This window comes from Solanum dulcamara, chromosome 4 (genome assembly GCF_947179165.1).
Source record: "Solanum dulcamara chromosome 4, daSolDulc1.2, whole genome shotgun sequence".
In the NCBI taxonomy this organism is placed as follows: domain Eukaryota; kingdom Viridiplantae; phylum Streptophyta; class Magnoliopsida; order Solanales; family Solanaceae; genus Solanum; species Solanum dulcamara.
The window spans coordinates 15,882,576-15,898,816 of record NC_077240.1 but is presented as its reverse complement, the minus strand read 5'-3'; the positions used below and the strand labels follow the sequence as shown (position 1 = coordinate 15,898,816).

The 16,241-nt window shown below is 34.5% G+C and overlaps 1 protein-coding gene and 1 long non-coding RNA gene across 6 annotated transcripts; both read right to left on the bottom strand.

Moving 5' to 3' along the window:
- Positions 1 to 230: 230 nt before the first annotated feature.
- Positions 231 to 2,715, bottom strand: LOC129884750 (uncharacterized). The gene is made up of 4 exons (XR_008765979.1): positions 2,614 to 2,715; positions 2,439 to 2,520; positions 1,826 to 1,871; positions 231 to 641 (listed from the first exon to the last, which is right to left on the bottom strand). It is a non-coding gene; the product is annotated as an uncharacterized LOC129884750 (long non-coding RNA).
- Positions 2,716 to 10,789: 8,074 nt separating this feature from the next.
- Positions 10,790 to 15,962, bottom strand: LOC129886598 (digalactosyldiacylglycerol synthase 2, chloroplastic). Of its 5 annotated transcripts, none has more exons than XM_055961356.1 (5): positions 15,858 to 15,962; positions 14,844 to 15,154; positions 13,844 to 14,107; positions 12,944 to 13,293; positions 10,790 to 11,494 (listed from the first exon to the last, which is right to left on the bottom strand). In XM_055961356.1, the coding sequence occupies exons 2-5, from the start codon at positions 15,123 to 15,125 to the stop codon at positions 11,002 to 11,004; spliced, it is 1,389 nt and encodes a 462-aa protein (XP_055817331.1). In that variant the 5' UTR covers positions 15,126 to 15,154; positions 15,858 to 15,962; the 3' UTR covers positions 10,790 to 11,001. The 5 variants fall into 5 exon arrangements, with proteins under 5 accessions (XP_055817331.1, XP_055817330.1, XP_055817335.1 ...); XM_055961355.1 differs by having other exon boundaries at positions 14,844 to 15,192; positions 15,858 to 15,952; XM_055961360.1 differs by lacking the exon at positions 15,858 to 15,962 and adding an exon at positions 15,773 to 15,789.
- Positions 15,963 to 16,241: the final 279 nt, after the last annotated feature.

Here is a 16,241-nt window from a genome sequence, read left to right as displayed (position 1 = left end):
GCATTTACAATGTAGGGGGCTTTGAGTTTTTGTGTAGGGGGAAACTTTGTGAGACACAAGTGTTACGTTAACACTAGTGTGAACCTAGTTTTAATCCGAGTGAATTGTGTGAGGTTATTTCTCTCGATATTTTGTACTTTCATATTTATCTAGTGAATTGTAGGTCGATTGATCGAAACACATTAAATATTTGTGTCTCTTTTGGTATATTTCTCATTTGTCTTTTTACTCATTGTCTTCCGAGGTTTGTTTTGATAGTATCACACCCCGATCTCAACAGGGTGTGATGGGCACCCAACCCCGTGCTCGGAGCCGAGCGAACCCGCTAACTCATATTACATTCTCAATCTCTTTAGAATTTTGCATCAAAAAGAAATGAAAAACATAGCTACGCTTTCCGAATCTTGCTATCCAAAATCTATCATCTCATAAACTCATGACATACTACATAATAACATATCGGTTGGGGACGCCGCTTACAAAGCTGACACTCTATACCCACAACTCTATCTGCAAAGTCTCTAACTTTGAATGAAACATCATAGCGCATATACTCTGACTCGGCAGCACTCCAGGAACAAGTGGAGTTGCTAACCCCACTGGAACATCTTCTATAATAGCTTCTATTCATCTGGGTGTACCTGCGCGGCATGAAACGCAGCCCCCGAAGAAAAAGAGGGTCAGTACGAGCTTTGTACTGAGTATGTAAGTCATGAAAATTAGCATAACAAAGAACATAAGGTATGAATAACCATATCATAGAATCATAGAGCATATAATGAGATAAGAGGGTAACCTGTACATATGTGTGCCTTTTAGGCCGGATGCCATGCATGCTTGTCTTATCTTTAAAAATATTTCTTTTTCATATGCATAAAAAATAAAAGTCATATCACCGAACAACGTCGGCGTGCCCCCATATACATATACGTATACATATACATATAGACAGCATGCAGGAGAGCTCAACGAAAGTCATGTATCTATCGGAGTGACGGAAGGTCGGTAACCTCTGATTGTATTATTGACTAATCATGGTCGCTTTGTCTCACCTTGAAGGAACAATTATTATAGGATGAGACTATCAACGAAAGATAATATTAAGAGAACGTAGAATAAGGTCACAATCTCATAAGACGCCAAATCGTATACATATGCACATAGGACCAATTTTCAAGACTCATAGAATAATCGGAATGAGCTATGATTAACAAAACAAGATAAGAGTCATGTCAAGTACCTTTCAAAAATTTACATGGATTATATCAACATAAAACTTTTGGAATCATATACACGTATTTAAGCACGAGAAAAATATCTTTTGGAAACTCAAGAAAATTGACCATCCTAGTGGCTCTACGAATAGGACTTCCTTGAAATTGTACAAAAGGACATATACTTGTTTCATAAATATCATGCCAAAAGAAAGTGTAGCTCTATATACTTATGTCAAAACATGCCAAGAGAAAGAAGAGTAAACATTACATACATGAAGCCGTTCTTATCATATCCATCATAGACATATTCTCATCCTCGACATCATCAATGTCGTTGTAAAACATATCCATCGTCATTGTCATAAAAGCTTGTAATATTGTAAACCTTTGTTTTGGAAAATCATAGACATTTTGGAAAACATTGACAGGTTATAGGAAAAAAAATAGTCATTTCCTTGGGACCATTGACACCTAGCTTTTGAAAACAAAGAATATATGGAAGCACTTATGAAACCATAACATCGGAATCATGCCTTGAAAAAGAAGGGTAAGCCTTACATACTTATGCCAAAGACATGCCAAAAGAAGGAACGGTTAAATTTACATACCTGTATCGCGCCTTACTAGCTTTTCTTATTCTTCCAACTTGTTAGTCTACATTCAATAGAGTTGACATAGTCATTAGATTCATCACCATATACTCGTCTTAATCCTTCAAACAAATTAACTTCTAATCTGCCGAAATTTCGGCAGCATCTCCCCTATAAATACACCATCCCCGAGATCTCAACTCGGCCACCATGTCAACAATCATATCAACAACAACAACCAGCAGTATATATACAATCAAATCACCTCAACTTTACACAACACAAGCTCCAAACAACTAGCATAAAACTATGATACCAAAATAGAGTTTTTAACCTTTATTTCGTAAAATCTTTAACCATACCAAATGGGGGGTCGTGTGGCTGCAACCAGCAGCAACCACACCCTTTTTAAAATACTTTAAAGCCCTGCAACATACAATCCAACCAGCTGCACCCGCAGCGCCTCAACGACCATACACTACGCGACTTCGATTTAGCTACTACGACTTTAATTTAGTAGTTTCCAACATCATGCCCCCTTATACATTTTGTCTGCTTCCAGCCATATTTAGGACACGTAATACACCTCATAACAACATCATAAACTCCAATTTTAAAGGAGAGACCTTACCTTTACGGAAACTCTCCAAAACTTGCCTCGGAAGCTCTCCTAGCGCGGCTAAAACTTTGGGGCTGTTCGGTGACGTTTTGGGCTGCTCCGAACCATAAAAATTCATTACCAATACCTTCATAACACCTTGGTACACCCTAGATAATTAATTCACGAAGCAAAATCGGAGACTTACCTTTTTTTTCCCTTGGCCGAACCTATTCTTTCTCTAGCTTCAAGTTTCTTCTCTTCCTTTCTCTCTAGAACTCTCTTGAATCCTCTTGTTGATAAAGAAAACTTAATGGATAAATATGACTTAAAAGTCATCAACATATATATATATATATAAGCCACTTAATTAATGGGCTAAGTTCCAAGACTTGGGCCCTTTCCTTGTGTTGGGCCTCTCTTATTATTTTGATTTCTTTCAAAGCCCAATCCCTTGGCCCATATGTTTTCATAAACTACATTTTGTGAACTTCCAACTTATATATATATATATATTTATTTATTTTCCTTATTCTTTTTTTTTCAATATTTCCATCTCCAAAATTCCATAACCAACTTATGTATCAAACAAGACCAAAACGTACCATTATCCTTCACTTGTTACAATTATTCCAAATGTCCAAATGTACAAAAATATGGGTTGTAACAGATAGCTTCCGCATAACACTTGATTATTCGCTCCCAACAGTTAGATATCTAACTCACTACTTTAAAGTCAAGGAGGATGCCAAGTGGAAGGTTAAGGCCTTATTATTCAACTTGTGGGATACACTTTATTTTGTCTATAAAGGAAGCAAAGATAAGGCAAGAGTTAATCAGTTAAAACAAGCATGACAAGAACCATGAAGCCTACATATTAGATGGTAACAACTGACAACTTCTATCATCATCTTCTTCCATTACATTAAAGAGGTCTATGTTTGCAATCAAAGATTATTAGAGCCTATCCAGCTTCTAACATATATCGCAATATTAATTTTTGACTATTTGTTTTATCCTTCTTTTTGATTCTTTTTATTTTATGGCAGAACACTAATATATTAAAGAGACAAAGAAAAAGAAAACCGGATCAACAAAAAGTCAAGGCCATCACATAAATATAAAGTAAATTGAACATCTCTACGTGAGTTTAAAATAATTCGTCTTTGTCTCTTCGAGAACCTATAGAAGTAATTTGACTCTCAAAATTTCAACACCATCACATAAATTGAGACAAAGAGAATATAGATTTAATAAGATTGATTAAAATATCTATCTTAAAATAGCTCATACATTTGAGATAATTTTTTGGAGGACATTAAAGAAACTTGTAAATATGATCTCCAAAGTGGAGAACATGTATAGAAGGAGCATTTTTTTTAGAACACAAGTTGACAGTAACTGAAGCTAAAAACTGAAAGTATAACAAGAAACTCTAATGGAGAATCTATTACATGCTAAAGTTTATCTTGGTATTCTTTAATTTCCTTTTAAATTTTTTTATCTCGCCACTCTTTAATAAGTATTTTATTTTTTCTCTTCTAAGAAAAAAAAATGAAATCCCAACGAAAAAAAAAATATTATTCCCTCTAATTTGTTCTCTTCTTCAAAGGTCGACCACCGCCTATAAAAAATTCTGCATACGCTAGAGGAGGTAGAGGTTGAGTGGTAGATTTAATCCTTGGAGGAGCTGAATTCTTGAGCTGCTCAATCTCCTTTTGCTTTGCTTGAGCATGCTCCAATTGGATGTCAAGTTTTTGCACCTTGGCCTTTTCAACTTGATGTGCTTGTTCTTGTTCAAGATGTGCTATCTTTATATCTTCAATTTTCTTCTTCAAAGATTCCCTTTTCTTCTTCAAAGTTTCCATTATCCTTTTCATTATTTCGATCTTCTCCTTGTACTTCTTATGTTCTCCTCGAGTATGATTGATAAATTCCTCAACATCAGTTGCGCTAAGTATAGCATTTTCATTGTTTTTCTTCAATGCGGTTAAAGATGACATGATTTGTTTCTCTGTGTCTTAGATGTTGCGAGAGAGAAACTAGAAAACAAACAGAAAAGAAAGCAAGAAGTGGTTCTTGGATATCCCTAGCTCTCAAGTTGCATTAGAGAAAGCAATTGAGGGGTAGAAATTAAGCAACAAAAGAAGGATTTTTATAGTTGGTGTAGGATGATTTTACAAAATAATATTTGGAAATCTTATAAATAACCTTCTCTATATATATATATGTTAATTTATATTAGATTTGATCAAAAGTCAAAAATAGATCAAACTTATTAATCTTGAAAATCTACCAAAAATATAATCGTAGTATGAAAATCAACATCATAAAATTGGAAAATGAATTATTATTATTCTCAATTCATTCTTTGCCTAGTCAACCCAAATTAAATAGAAGATCATGCAAAATTGATACTATTTGGTAGGAAAAATCCACAATTGACCTCCAAGCAATTAATTTCAAGTCATTATCTATTAAATTAAATATTACTTGGCTGAAAAATGGGAAAAAAATAGGGATAATTATTGTTATACCCAAAAAAGAAAATTATTTATCATTGGATACCCATTACTTTCATACCCCTTATTTTTAACTATTTCGCGCATTTGATATCATAAGAGTATATATAATATACTCTGATGGTATCAAGCAGTTTCGCTGAAGCACTGTCTCTTCCTTCTTGATATCATCAGAGTATATTATACTCTGATGGTATCAAGAAAAAACTGCTTGATAAGTTGCTTGATACCATCAGAGTATATTATATTCTAATGGTATCAAAGAGGAACAAGGGAAGGGGCACTAGCATAAATACACGTTTGATACCATGAGAGTATATATATATACTCTGATGGTATCAAGAGAGAAAACACAGTGCTTCAGCGAAACTGGTTGATACCATTAGAGTATATTATACTGGTATCAAAGAGGAGCAGTGATGCTAACGTCAGCATGACGTCATACACGAAATTAAAAGGAAAAAAGTGGGATAAGAGGGTAAATAGTTTGAATAATGAGTTTATTAAGGATAAATAGTTTGAGTTGGATCCAATTTAGGTAAATAGTTTCACAATTGATCTATTAGGTGTAATTTTCCTTCAAAAAAAAATCATTTCTAGTATCAAACTTAGTTTTAAAAAAATATAATTAGAAAAAAAATATGTGGGATCGATAGCGTGGGTTAAAATAGATATTTTCCTATGTGGAGTGAGATGGGTTGGAGTCTTCGCAGGCTTGATTTGCAACCGCACCATCTTCCATCACTAGGTACAGACGATCAGCCTAAGATATCAGTAGCGAAGGAAAGAATTTCAACAACCTATAACTATATATCCAGGTACAAAAGAAATCTAATTAATATCTCTTCCAAATTATCTAAGTGAGTTGGCCTGGTGATATATACGTATATGAGGGTACTCCTAATTCCTCCAACACCGATAAATTAAATCTTCTGGATAAAACTAAATGAGATGGCAGAAAAGCTACTTCCTGGAAAATAGGCTTAATTAAAACTAAAAAATGAAATAGGTGGCACTCAGGCAAAAAGGGACTAATTAATAATTTGAATTACCAGAAGCAAATCGTTGCAAATGAGGAGATTTTTATTTTTATTTTGTAGGGGGGGAGATAAGATGGTGAGCAATGGAACCATCGCAATTAAGATGACAATTTAAATAGTCAACCAATTAAGATACTAAGATCTCCTATTTAAGAGATATAGACAAAACTGTGTGGAGCTTGGAGAGAAATTGTCTTCCTTTCCAGTGGCTTCAACTTTTTGAGAGAATATTTAAAAATAATCCTACGTGTATTCTTAGTAGGGTGCAGGCAGACAACCATCTTTGATTTTGAATATTTCTCTTATATGATACCAAAAATGCTTCCAACATGGAGATGGAGGAATGAATTGTTTACTATACAAGAGACTAATTAGTCATACCTAAATATAGATTTGCGGATCGAAAAATGCTACTCAGCTGCACATATATGAAAGTTGTGAAAAACACCTTAAACCCCGGCAAAACTCATCTCTGATGTCGCTTAAGCGACACTGAGTTCGCTTAAGCGAAGCCTGCAAAAATCTCGGTCGTCGCTTTAGCGAGTGCTCGCTTAAGTGAAGGTTGCTTTTGCGACACACACTTCGCTTTAGGGAAGCCTGCACGGCCTTACCTTCGCTTTTGCAAAGGGTTTCCGCTAAAGCGGAGGTCGCTAAGGCGACACCGCCTTCCCTTAAATCTCAAAGTCTCCGAATTGATCCTCGGGATTCGTTCGGGATCCCGTATAAACAAACCATATATGCAACCCTACTAAACTAGACGTTTCGGACTCAACAAAATCATCAGATTTTGATTTCTAGGCCTCCTTAATCCGGAAACCAAAGAGTCACAACTAAAACAACTTTATGCCTCAAATGACCAAATCGCCTTCGGAGCTTTCGAAAAATACACACGAACTCCCCCTAGACCTAAAATCACCCTCCAAATCCAACGGAGTCGTCGGAATTCAATTCCGAGCATCCAATACTCAAATGTTGACCAAAGTCAAACCTACGATCAAAAATTTAATTATTTCCAACTCAACACCTCAAATCCATGATATGACCCCAAATATGGTTCCGTCAATCTCCTAGACCAATTTCAATGATCTGGAACTGATGGAATCGACGGAATTCCATTCTGAGACTCGAAACTCTAAATAACCTCAAATACCATTTTTGAGTCATTCTAAACCTCTAAAACTCAGTTTACCAAAAATCTCAACTTTTCAAGAAAACTATGGAACAGACATCAGATATCAATCAAATATGACTTGAAAAAACTACCGAAAGGGGTAAAATAATCTTTTTACAAAAAATTCAAAAATGACCTTCAGGGTCATTACAGAAGTGATCGACCAAAACCAACAACTCTTTTGTTAGTACTGCCTGAGGGCCCATCTATGAGTCTCGTTGAGCTTTCCTACACTGGTATAGTAACTTGTGCACTTATGTCTCAATTTTTGTCTCCCCGTATACAAATATACATTTTTTTCTCTCATGTGTACTCACTCTAATTTGAGATGCACACACTCATTCAACAAAAAAGTTATATATCGTATCTCTTATTGAGATAATCATGGCAAGAAAGAGCTCTCAAATGAAGAAAAAAAAGTGAAAGGAAGTTCATAAAATATAAGCGTTTTGAGGAAATCACGTTCTCCAAAATATAGAGAGTTTTATGTAAGAAAGCAACGAATCTTTCTATTTTGTGTGGAATCAAATTCACTATTATTATTATTATTTTCAATTGAAGGTGAACCATTTATGTTTGGTAAACCAGATGTTGAATCTATCGTCGATCACTTTTTGCAGGCAAATTAATCAACTGAGTGTTCCTTGAGTATTTGGATGACAATTAAAAAAAAATTGTGATCACAAAAACATGAGCTATCAAATGGATATTGTCTCTTCTCATGTTTTTGTGATCTCAAGTTCTTTCAATTGCCATCCTACAACTTGAGGAATACCCAGATGATTGTTTTTCTTGCAAAAATCTATAGACGACTGATCCAACGTCTGGTTTATCAAATATAAATGGTTTACCTGCAATTGAAGAAATAATAATAGAAAATCCAATTCCATACAAAACAGAAGAACTTGTTGCTTTCTTACATAGAGCTATGCGCATTTTAGAGAACATGATCTCCTTAGAACACTTATCTTTTATGTATTTTCTTTCACTTCTTTTTTGCATTTAAGACTTGTTTCTTACCATGATTACCACAATAAGATAATACACTATATAAATTTCTTTATTGAATGAGAGTGTGTGAATCTCAAACTAAAGTGAGTTCAGAGGAGAACAAACATGTAATTACTACTATATAGTATTATATAAGGGAAAACGAATTGAGACATGAGTGCACAAATTACTATACCAGTTGAAAAGCTCAAGGGGACTCACAGATATGCCCTCAAGCAGTACTGATGAGAGTTGTTGAGAAAATATTTTTGGACTATAGAAAAGAAAGCTTAAAATGTGATTTCCAAAGTGGAGGACATGTATAAAGAGAAATAGAGAATGCAATTGAGGGGTTGAAAATTGAGGAACAAAAGACGAGGTTTTATAGTTGGTGTGAGGTATTTTTACAAGATAAATTAGGATATATTGTAAATAACATTCTATATATATTGATTTACATTAGATTTGACTAGATCTCAAAATTAAATCAAATCTATCCATCTTTAAATATGTACCAAAAACAAAACATTATGTTTGCAGGAAAATCAAAGAATACGTAAACAAACTATTATTATTATTAAGTCAACTTTTGCCCGGTAGTGGTTTTCTCATCTTTATCTACTTAAATATGTTAACAACTCAATTTCATACCTTGTAGTCTATAATATTAATCTTGATAGTTTAGATTATTTTGACTCACATTTTAATTATAATTTCATTGGTTTGTATTGATTGAATTATATTATACCTTACTTTTTAGGAAAACCACTGTACGTGATTGTCCTTTTATCTAACTATAAATAATTATAAGTTACGACATATTTTTTTAATCTAATAATAGTGAGTCAAATTAAATTTAAAGCTAGCTAATTAGTAATTAGTTGTTGTTTTAGCCAAATAATTTACGAGCATGCAATAGATAAATTTATAAGAATAAGAGGTTGTAACACTATTTTTTGAATATAGAAAAAACAATGTGTAGTAACTCCTATCTACTCTACTGTTACTAATATATATTTAAATGATAAACGATTGTACTAGGTTTCTAATACCATAAATAGGCAACACTATTTTGACTCTCTAACTGTTAGTAAACTGTATTGAAAACAAATGATGAAATATCAATAATAAATTCTGAAATAAAAGATAGAATCAGAACAGAAACTGAAAATAAGAACAGTGTCTGGAAAAATTGTGTAAGAACAAGAAATCGAGCCCAGTGAATTCATAGTGTGTCCTTAAGGAAATTATTCCCCTCAATGTACCTAAGGTTTTGGAATCTTTCCTCCCAGGATAGAACGATTTACTCACCAGAATAGCGGTACAGCAAATTATAGTGATTGTGAACCACTTGAAGGCAGTATGTCACACGAGTTTTTAAGAAGTGCAGAAAAGAAGAAGAAGAAGAAGAAGAAGATGTCTATCAGAAATTTTCGTAAGGAACATTCTGAGGATCAACAGATATATATAGCTTGTTTGCAACTTTTAAGAAAAAATACCTGTTGGAAAAAGGTTTGCAACTTTTCAGACAGGGTTGCAACCTTTCAGAAAAATTCCGTTGGAAAAACGGAGAGAAATATTTTAAATTAATTCGAGAAAGAAAGAAACAGGTCGGGTCACGGGTCAGGATTTTCAATTAATTAATTAAATAAATAAATAATATTAATTAATTAAAAAATTAAAGAAAATTTGATCCAAAAAGATTATCAATCAATTGACCAAATTCAAAGTTGAATCCAAGCCGAGTGAGTGATGATGACGACGGCATGAGGGAAACCCTCTTCTTGACCCTTTAGCAACATGAAGGAGTGCTTCTACTTTTAAGTAAGAGACTTTTTATTTCCACCACCTATGTGGGACAAATGTTTATTTCATAAAGTAAGAGAGAACAAATCATTTTTTCCTCCACTTGAACAAATCATTTTTCCCTTCACTTTTTTTCCCTCCATTTCTCATTCAACCTATCAATTAAACCCAACAGTAACAACTTCATAACTCATTGATTCAATATTAATTTCATAAACACATACAGAGAAAGGATTCAACATTGAATTTGGTCTTAGGTAATTTGGATTATTTATGAGACATTTAAAAAAGATAGAATTATGATCCCAAAATGGAGGAAATGTGGGGGGGTGGGGGGGAGGGGGAGGAGGGTAAGCTTTAACTTACTACATCAATTGACTTAACCTCACTTAAAAACCTACCAAAACATAAACTTACTTTCAAAGTTAAATTTCTTGCTTGGCTAAATTAGTTTGTTTCTTAATTTGCTCAATCAAAAATATATAAACCTTAATTATTTTTTTCTTATCGATCCTCCCTATGCATTCATTTGTTAAAAAAACTCTTTCCCTAGCTAGTAGCTGCATTTTTTTTTTGTCTATAATGTATGAAATCAAATCCTTACCAATAATGTGAAAGTTCAACGCTAGTCAACCAACTAAGCTATCTAAGACCTCAAGCTAAGATTCTCCAACCTTGATAGGATAAATTTTTTGACACTTTTATTTAAAGATGCAAGAAGACATCATGAGGCCAGAGAAAAACTCTTCATATTTAAACATTCAATTAGCTAACATTGAAGACATCATGGGGCCAACGATGGTTGATTTGTTCTTTCTCCCACATAAAGTTGAATGAAGCCACCTAGAGAGTATGTACAACAGAATAACATTTCATAACATATCAATCATCAGTGCCTCAAATCCCAAATGAGTTGGAATCAGCTACTTAATATACAACATCTAAATCCTTAAACCCTTCATTACAACAACAAAAGTTACTCCTAATTATTCTTGGCAATCAAACACAAGCAATACTACGATCAATAACGACGAAACCATCTGCCTTGCCAGACTCTGGACTCAGTCTTAGATCCATTTTCCAGATGAAAATCCGGTTTTCTTTGGAGGAACTTTCAAGCCAAGTTCTTTACATTGCTCTTCATCAGGTTGTGAGCTCAGAAATCCAGTCCCTACGAAGTGAACTAACGCTGATGCATCCTCGAGTTTTTTGGTTAAGTTCAGTGATGTAGAGAGAAAAGACTCTGAAGTAGTAGTCTGTGATTGATTCTTTGTTGGCAGAGTATCCAGCTCTGCTGCTTTCAGAAAGCGCTCGGTTGCTGCTTCCCAAGAAAGTGCATGCCTTTGTGCATCTGCCAAGGGGGCAGGCTCATCAGCCAATGCCTTGAGTATAGCTTTAACAAATCCCTCACCATCATCATATGTTCGACAATTCGGGAACTGCATGAAGAACTCATTTGACGGATGGTTGGCGCATACAACTATCTTTCCCATAGCTAATGCTTCAGCCGAGGTTGTACAAACTACATCTGTGGTACTTGGATTAAGGAGTACCTTATAACTAAAACCAAAAGGGGAAAAAAGAAGTAAAATGAATCAGAAAACGATGAAAGACAGCAAATATTAAGCTCCCTACAATGAAAAGTAGGCGGATTTTGTTATTAAAATGTATTCGACAAATTAAATTATGCCTTGAGATAACACAATATAACCCAAATAATGAAAGGAACTAACAACAGAATCTATTGACTGCTGATTTTAGCATGGTTCATATTCGTCATAATAGAGTTTCTGTCCCTTGAATAAGTTTGTCTGAAAGTGAATGCCTGTCTTTCCAAGTCCCAAAATATTTCATCTTTCAAAACTTTAAAAAAAAGGGATGGAGGTTCTAAGGAGGTTTTAACCAACATTTGAGAGATCCTACACTACAAAGTTAAGGCCCAAATTAATCTTTAAGATGACAAAAGTATCCATGGACTCGCTTAATCATTAACGTTTATCCAACTGTCACAACTGTCACAGAAAACAATGATCTAACTAACTTCATCCCAAATGTGATAGACCAGCCACATTTATGCCTCATTCAACATTTCTCAATATTTTTGGAGAGATATGAAATGAAAAGCTTTAGTGTAATAACAAGGTAGATCATCATTGACAAAGACAAATGCAAGGAGAGAAGTCTTATGGCTATGATGCCTTGATCAATGACTTGTTTCCTTTTTCATAGATTCTTTAGCTTTTCTAAATTTCTAGATTAGGGACCTTGTACTAGCAAAATTTTCATTTTTAGTCAAGTCAATGGCATTGGTAAATTGAGGAGTGCTTTTAGATGTTGTATTTATTTATTAACCAAATTCAGAAAAATATTGCTATATTTATTCTTCTTGTTAGCACTAAAAGGAGTTTTTAATGAAGAAACTTGATTGTGATGCTTCTTAATCGTTAATTATTAAAAAAAATGTGACGTTTGCAGCAGTTCTGTTTTGTAATGATATATATAAGAGTTAGATATCCAACCTACAACTTGAAACTCAAGGAGGATGCCAAGTGGAAGGCTAAGGCCTTATTTTTCAACTTGTGGGATACAATTTTCTTTGTCTATAAAGGAAGTAAAGATAAGGAAAAAGTAAATCAGCCAAAACAAGCATGATAAGAACCATGAGGCCTACATTTTAGATGGTAACAACTAACAACTGACAACTTCTATCATCATCTTCTTCCATTACGTGAAAGAGGTCCATGCCATCTCAATTATACTTTTGTGACAAAGACATGAACAATTGATGAAGAAGATTAGCAATCAACGATTATTAGAGCACTTTCATACACTAATACACTAATATTCCGTCGCCTATCCAGCTTCTAACATATATAGCAATATTAACTTTTGACTATTTGTTTTATCCTTCTTTTAGATTCTCTTTATTTTATGGCAGAACACTAATTTATCAAATAGACAGAAAAAATAGAAATCTGTGTCAAAGAGGATAGCTCTGCAGGTGCTTACTCGTGAAACAAAGGATCTGCATGATCACGTCCAGGATTAACCCTAACTGTCAATGCCAACTTCTTAGCTGCCACCTCAATTTCAGCAGAATCCTCACCACTACCATATAAATCGATCTCAAATCCAGAAAGTTCCTTTTGATGATCACGTAAAAGATCAAGTAGCTCCTTGTACCCTTTGTTCCACAACTTCTTACCAATGTAGTAGACACCTTTGTTGAAAGCTTGGTTATCATTTTGCTGTTTCTCCCTAGTCTTCAGCCCAATCTCAAGGAACTTTGGATTAACCCCATGCACATTGCAGACCACAGATCTCGGTAGATCCTGGGTTGCAGCAGATAGACGGATGACCTGCCATTTAATGCAAGCAACTTCTATAGGTCAAGGCATTACACGTAAAATACCAAAAGATCATGGTTTTTTCTTTAATCAGTAAAAGATAGTTTTATCAATTACCAGCAATAGGAGTATGCATGGGCAGTATGTATAGGAAAGTTATTACATGTTGTGTAAAGAGCTCAAAAGGTCAATCATGGGTTTTACATCATTAATGGAGCCATGTTTCCCCCCAAAAAAGAAGTAAGGAGATAACGAAAGATCGTGGTTAATAATTATAGTAGGACAAATCGGGCCAACTAAGTAATCATCATTTCCTATAGTGTGCCTAAGCATGCAAAACGAACTGCACAGTTTTCCAACTTTTGAGCATGATTGTGTTAGGAATGGAAACTAATACGCAAGCATGTTTCCGCAATTCAAACTTAGCAAGTTTAACCAAAACAGAGAACAAGCATCACTACATTAAAGTGCCAAATGTCAAAGTGTTGCATTCAACCTAGGTTAGCTGACAAGTAGATCCTCAAAACAAACAAATAATTAGTAAAGAATAGTAGCATCATACCTTGTGACAATATATATCGACTACCCAGCCATTAATGTACTTTATCAGGAGTGCTACCAATATGTTCCTCTCTCTCTTGACAATCTCCCAATAATTGGTGTGAACAATTCCAACAACCAGGTGAAATTTTTCTTTCCATCTCTTCCCATGATGATACCATGTAAGATGCTCAGGCTCCTCAAGGACTGCAATATCTGCTTCGTCATCTGGTATAATTACTGTAATATCACCCAAAGCAAGAATGCTCCTTTTATCTAGAGAGAACTGCAATAGAGAATGCAACACTCTATTTCTGATACAACACTCCAGAATCATATCAATTGCAAAACATAGAAGTATCGATAAACTAAAATAAGCTGCACCGACTATTTTTCAACATGAGAGGAATGCCCCTCCAAGAGTTCATATTAAAATCTTATCATTGATGAAATGACAGTAATTCAAGAAGTAGATCAAAAGGGAGAGCTCGAAGATCCTTACAACTAGGTCATCCCTCTCATGTCCTGAAACTTATCGTTATTGAACTTAAGATATGATTATTGACAAAATTCAGGTTTCCATTCCATGAAAAAGGGGGGGAATATGTACGAAACTAAGGAAATGAACAAAAAAATTATTCTTTCGAGGGATACACAAAACTTTATAAGGGAATTATATGACATTCTAAATGCATGCAGAGCAGCTTCCCTCCGGCACACTATAAATCATCCTGGTAAGGAGAGAAAGTAAATCAGAGTAACTCGTTTATTATTTTTTTCAAAAAGCAAGCATGATTATTTGGTTGATTTTCATAACAAACCAAACCAAATATTAATAGTCATTGATGAACAATCACATAGCCATTTTCAATTAACATGGTGCCAATAATTGCTTCAGAAGAATAAAATTTCCATCAGTTGAAGTATGAGATTGGCTACACTCCCACAAATCTAAGAGAATGGAGTTTTTGGTGCAATAAATACTAGACGACTTCTCGTTCATATTTCAGGCTTTGAGTTACCTTTCCAGGATAAAAAAGTATGTTGAAATTCGACACAAATCCAGTCCTCTCTTCAACCCATTGGCGTACATACTTTTCCTGCTCCAAGTGTGAATCAAACGTGATATTATTGGGAAACAAGTGTTCCTGATCTATCAGCGGCAGCCAGGGAACAACCAAAGTGACCTTCATCCTACCATCTTTTGCAAGATAGGCCGCACGAAACAGAGGATTGACAGCAGTTCCAGTTAGCCATGGGATGCTTGCCGTTGTAAATATGGTAATGTGTTGTTTCTTCTCCATATATAGATATCAAGACAATTTATTTGCAGCTGTTTACACAAAACCATTCAGATTCAGGAAAGGCCACCTGTGCACAGTAAATTTTAAGCTATTTATGAATTCCATGAAGTGCATATAGACACATAAATTGTTTCTTTCAAACTATATTGCTCGGATTGTCCAAAAATGTTGCAGCAGGCAGACGGTATTTTTGAAGAGTCTAAGAAACCTAATTTTCAAATTGATTTTTTTTACCAGGGAAATGGAGGAGAGGATTACATACAAGGTGGGGAATTGAATTCTCATCAGCCTGGTGAAAGTTGAGGTAGTCAACCAACTGAGCTACTAAGACGAAAAAATTCAACTACAAGGTTTTGGGTATGATCTCATCGTGTTCCAGCTACACATAATTTCCAGTAACAAGCATCTCAAATCCTAGCAGTACATTTCATACTTTGACATATTCGGTAGACAAAATAGTTGATAACAGAAACAAATTGAATAAGGTTTAAAAAGTGTTCACATAACACATAAACACACCCATTTACAGCAAGTAAACTTCTATCCATCTCCACAGCAAAAAAAATGCACAAATTTGAACAAAGGGTACTGGAATTAGCAGTAAAAATTGAATCTTGATCAGTAAAAATGGCAAGGAAAAAACCAACAAGTGAAGAAATAGAGAAACCCGTATGAGATTACAACTTGTTTGAGTAAGCAAAGATTTAGAGGGGAGTTTAAGACAAGACTTACCTAAGTTTTCTCCAACGCTAATTTTGAAGGTTCCACAACTCACAAGTTTGGGCACTTTCTTAAAGAAAATAATTAGTGCTTGAATAATTACAATTGCGACTAATTCTCATAAATAGATAATAATGAAATGTGTATTTAGGTAAAAAAAAATTAAAAATTATTATCAGTTTTTTACTTTCCGTTGAAAAAAGAATAGGGAGACAAGTTTGCTATCGTATAAACACTTGATTGGTTGCTGACGAGGTTCTGGAAGCTTCCATTGGCCCAAACAATAGTGGGACCCGCTCACTCGCTGGATTCATCCTGTGATGTCTGCAGGATTCCGTCTCTATTTTTTACAAGAATAATTTAAATAATTATTTCACCTAATCATTTAAATTAAAA

Excerpts from the sequence above, each read along its gene's own strand:
- LOC129886598 (XM_055961356.1), bottom strand. The coding sequence starts at position 15,125 with ATGGAGAAGAAACAACACATTACCATATTTACAACGGCAAGCATCCCA. Across the intron at positions 14,108-14,843 it reads TACTTTTTTATCCTGGAAAG|TTCTCTCTAGATAAAAGGAG; the intron begins GTAACTCAAAGC and ends TCTCTATTGCAG. Across the intron at positions 13,294-13,843 it reads TCGATATATATTGTCACAAG|GTCATCCGTCTATCTGCTGC; the intron begins GTATGATGCTAC and ends ATTAAATGGCAG.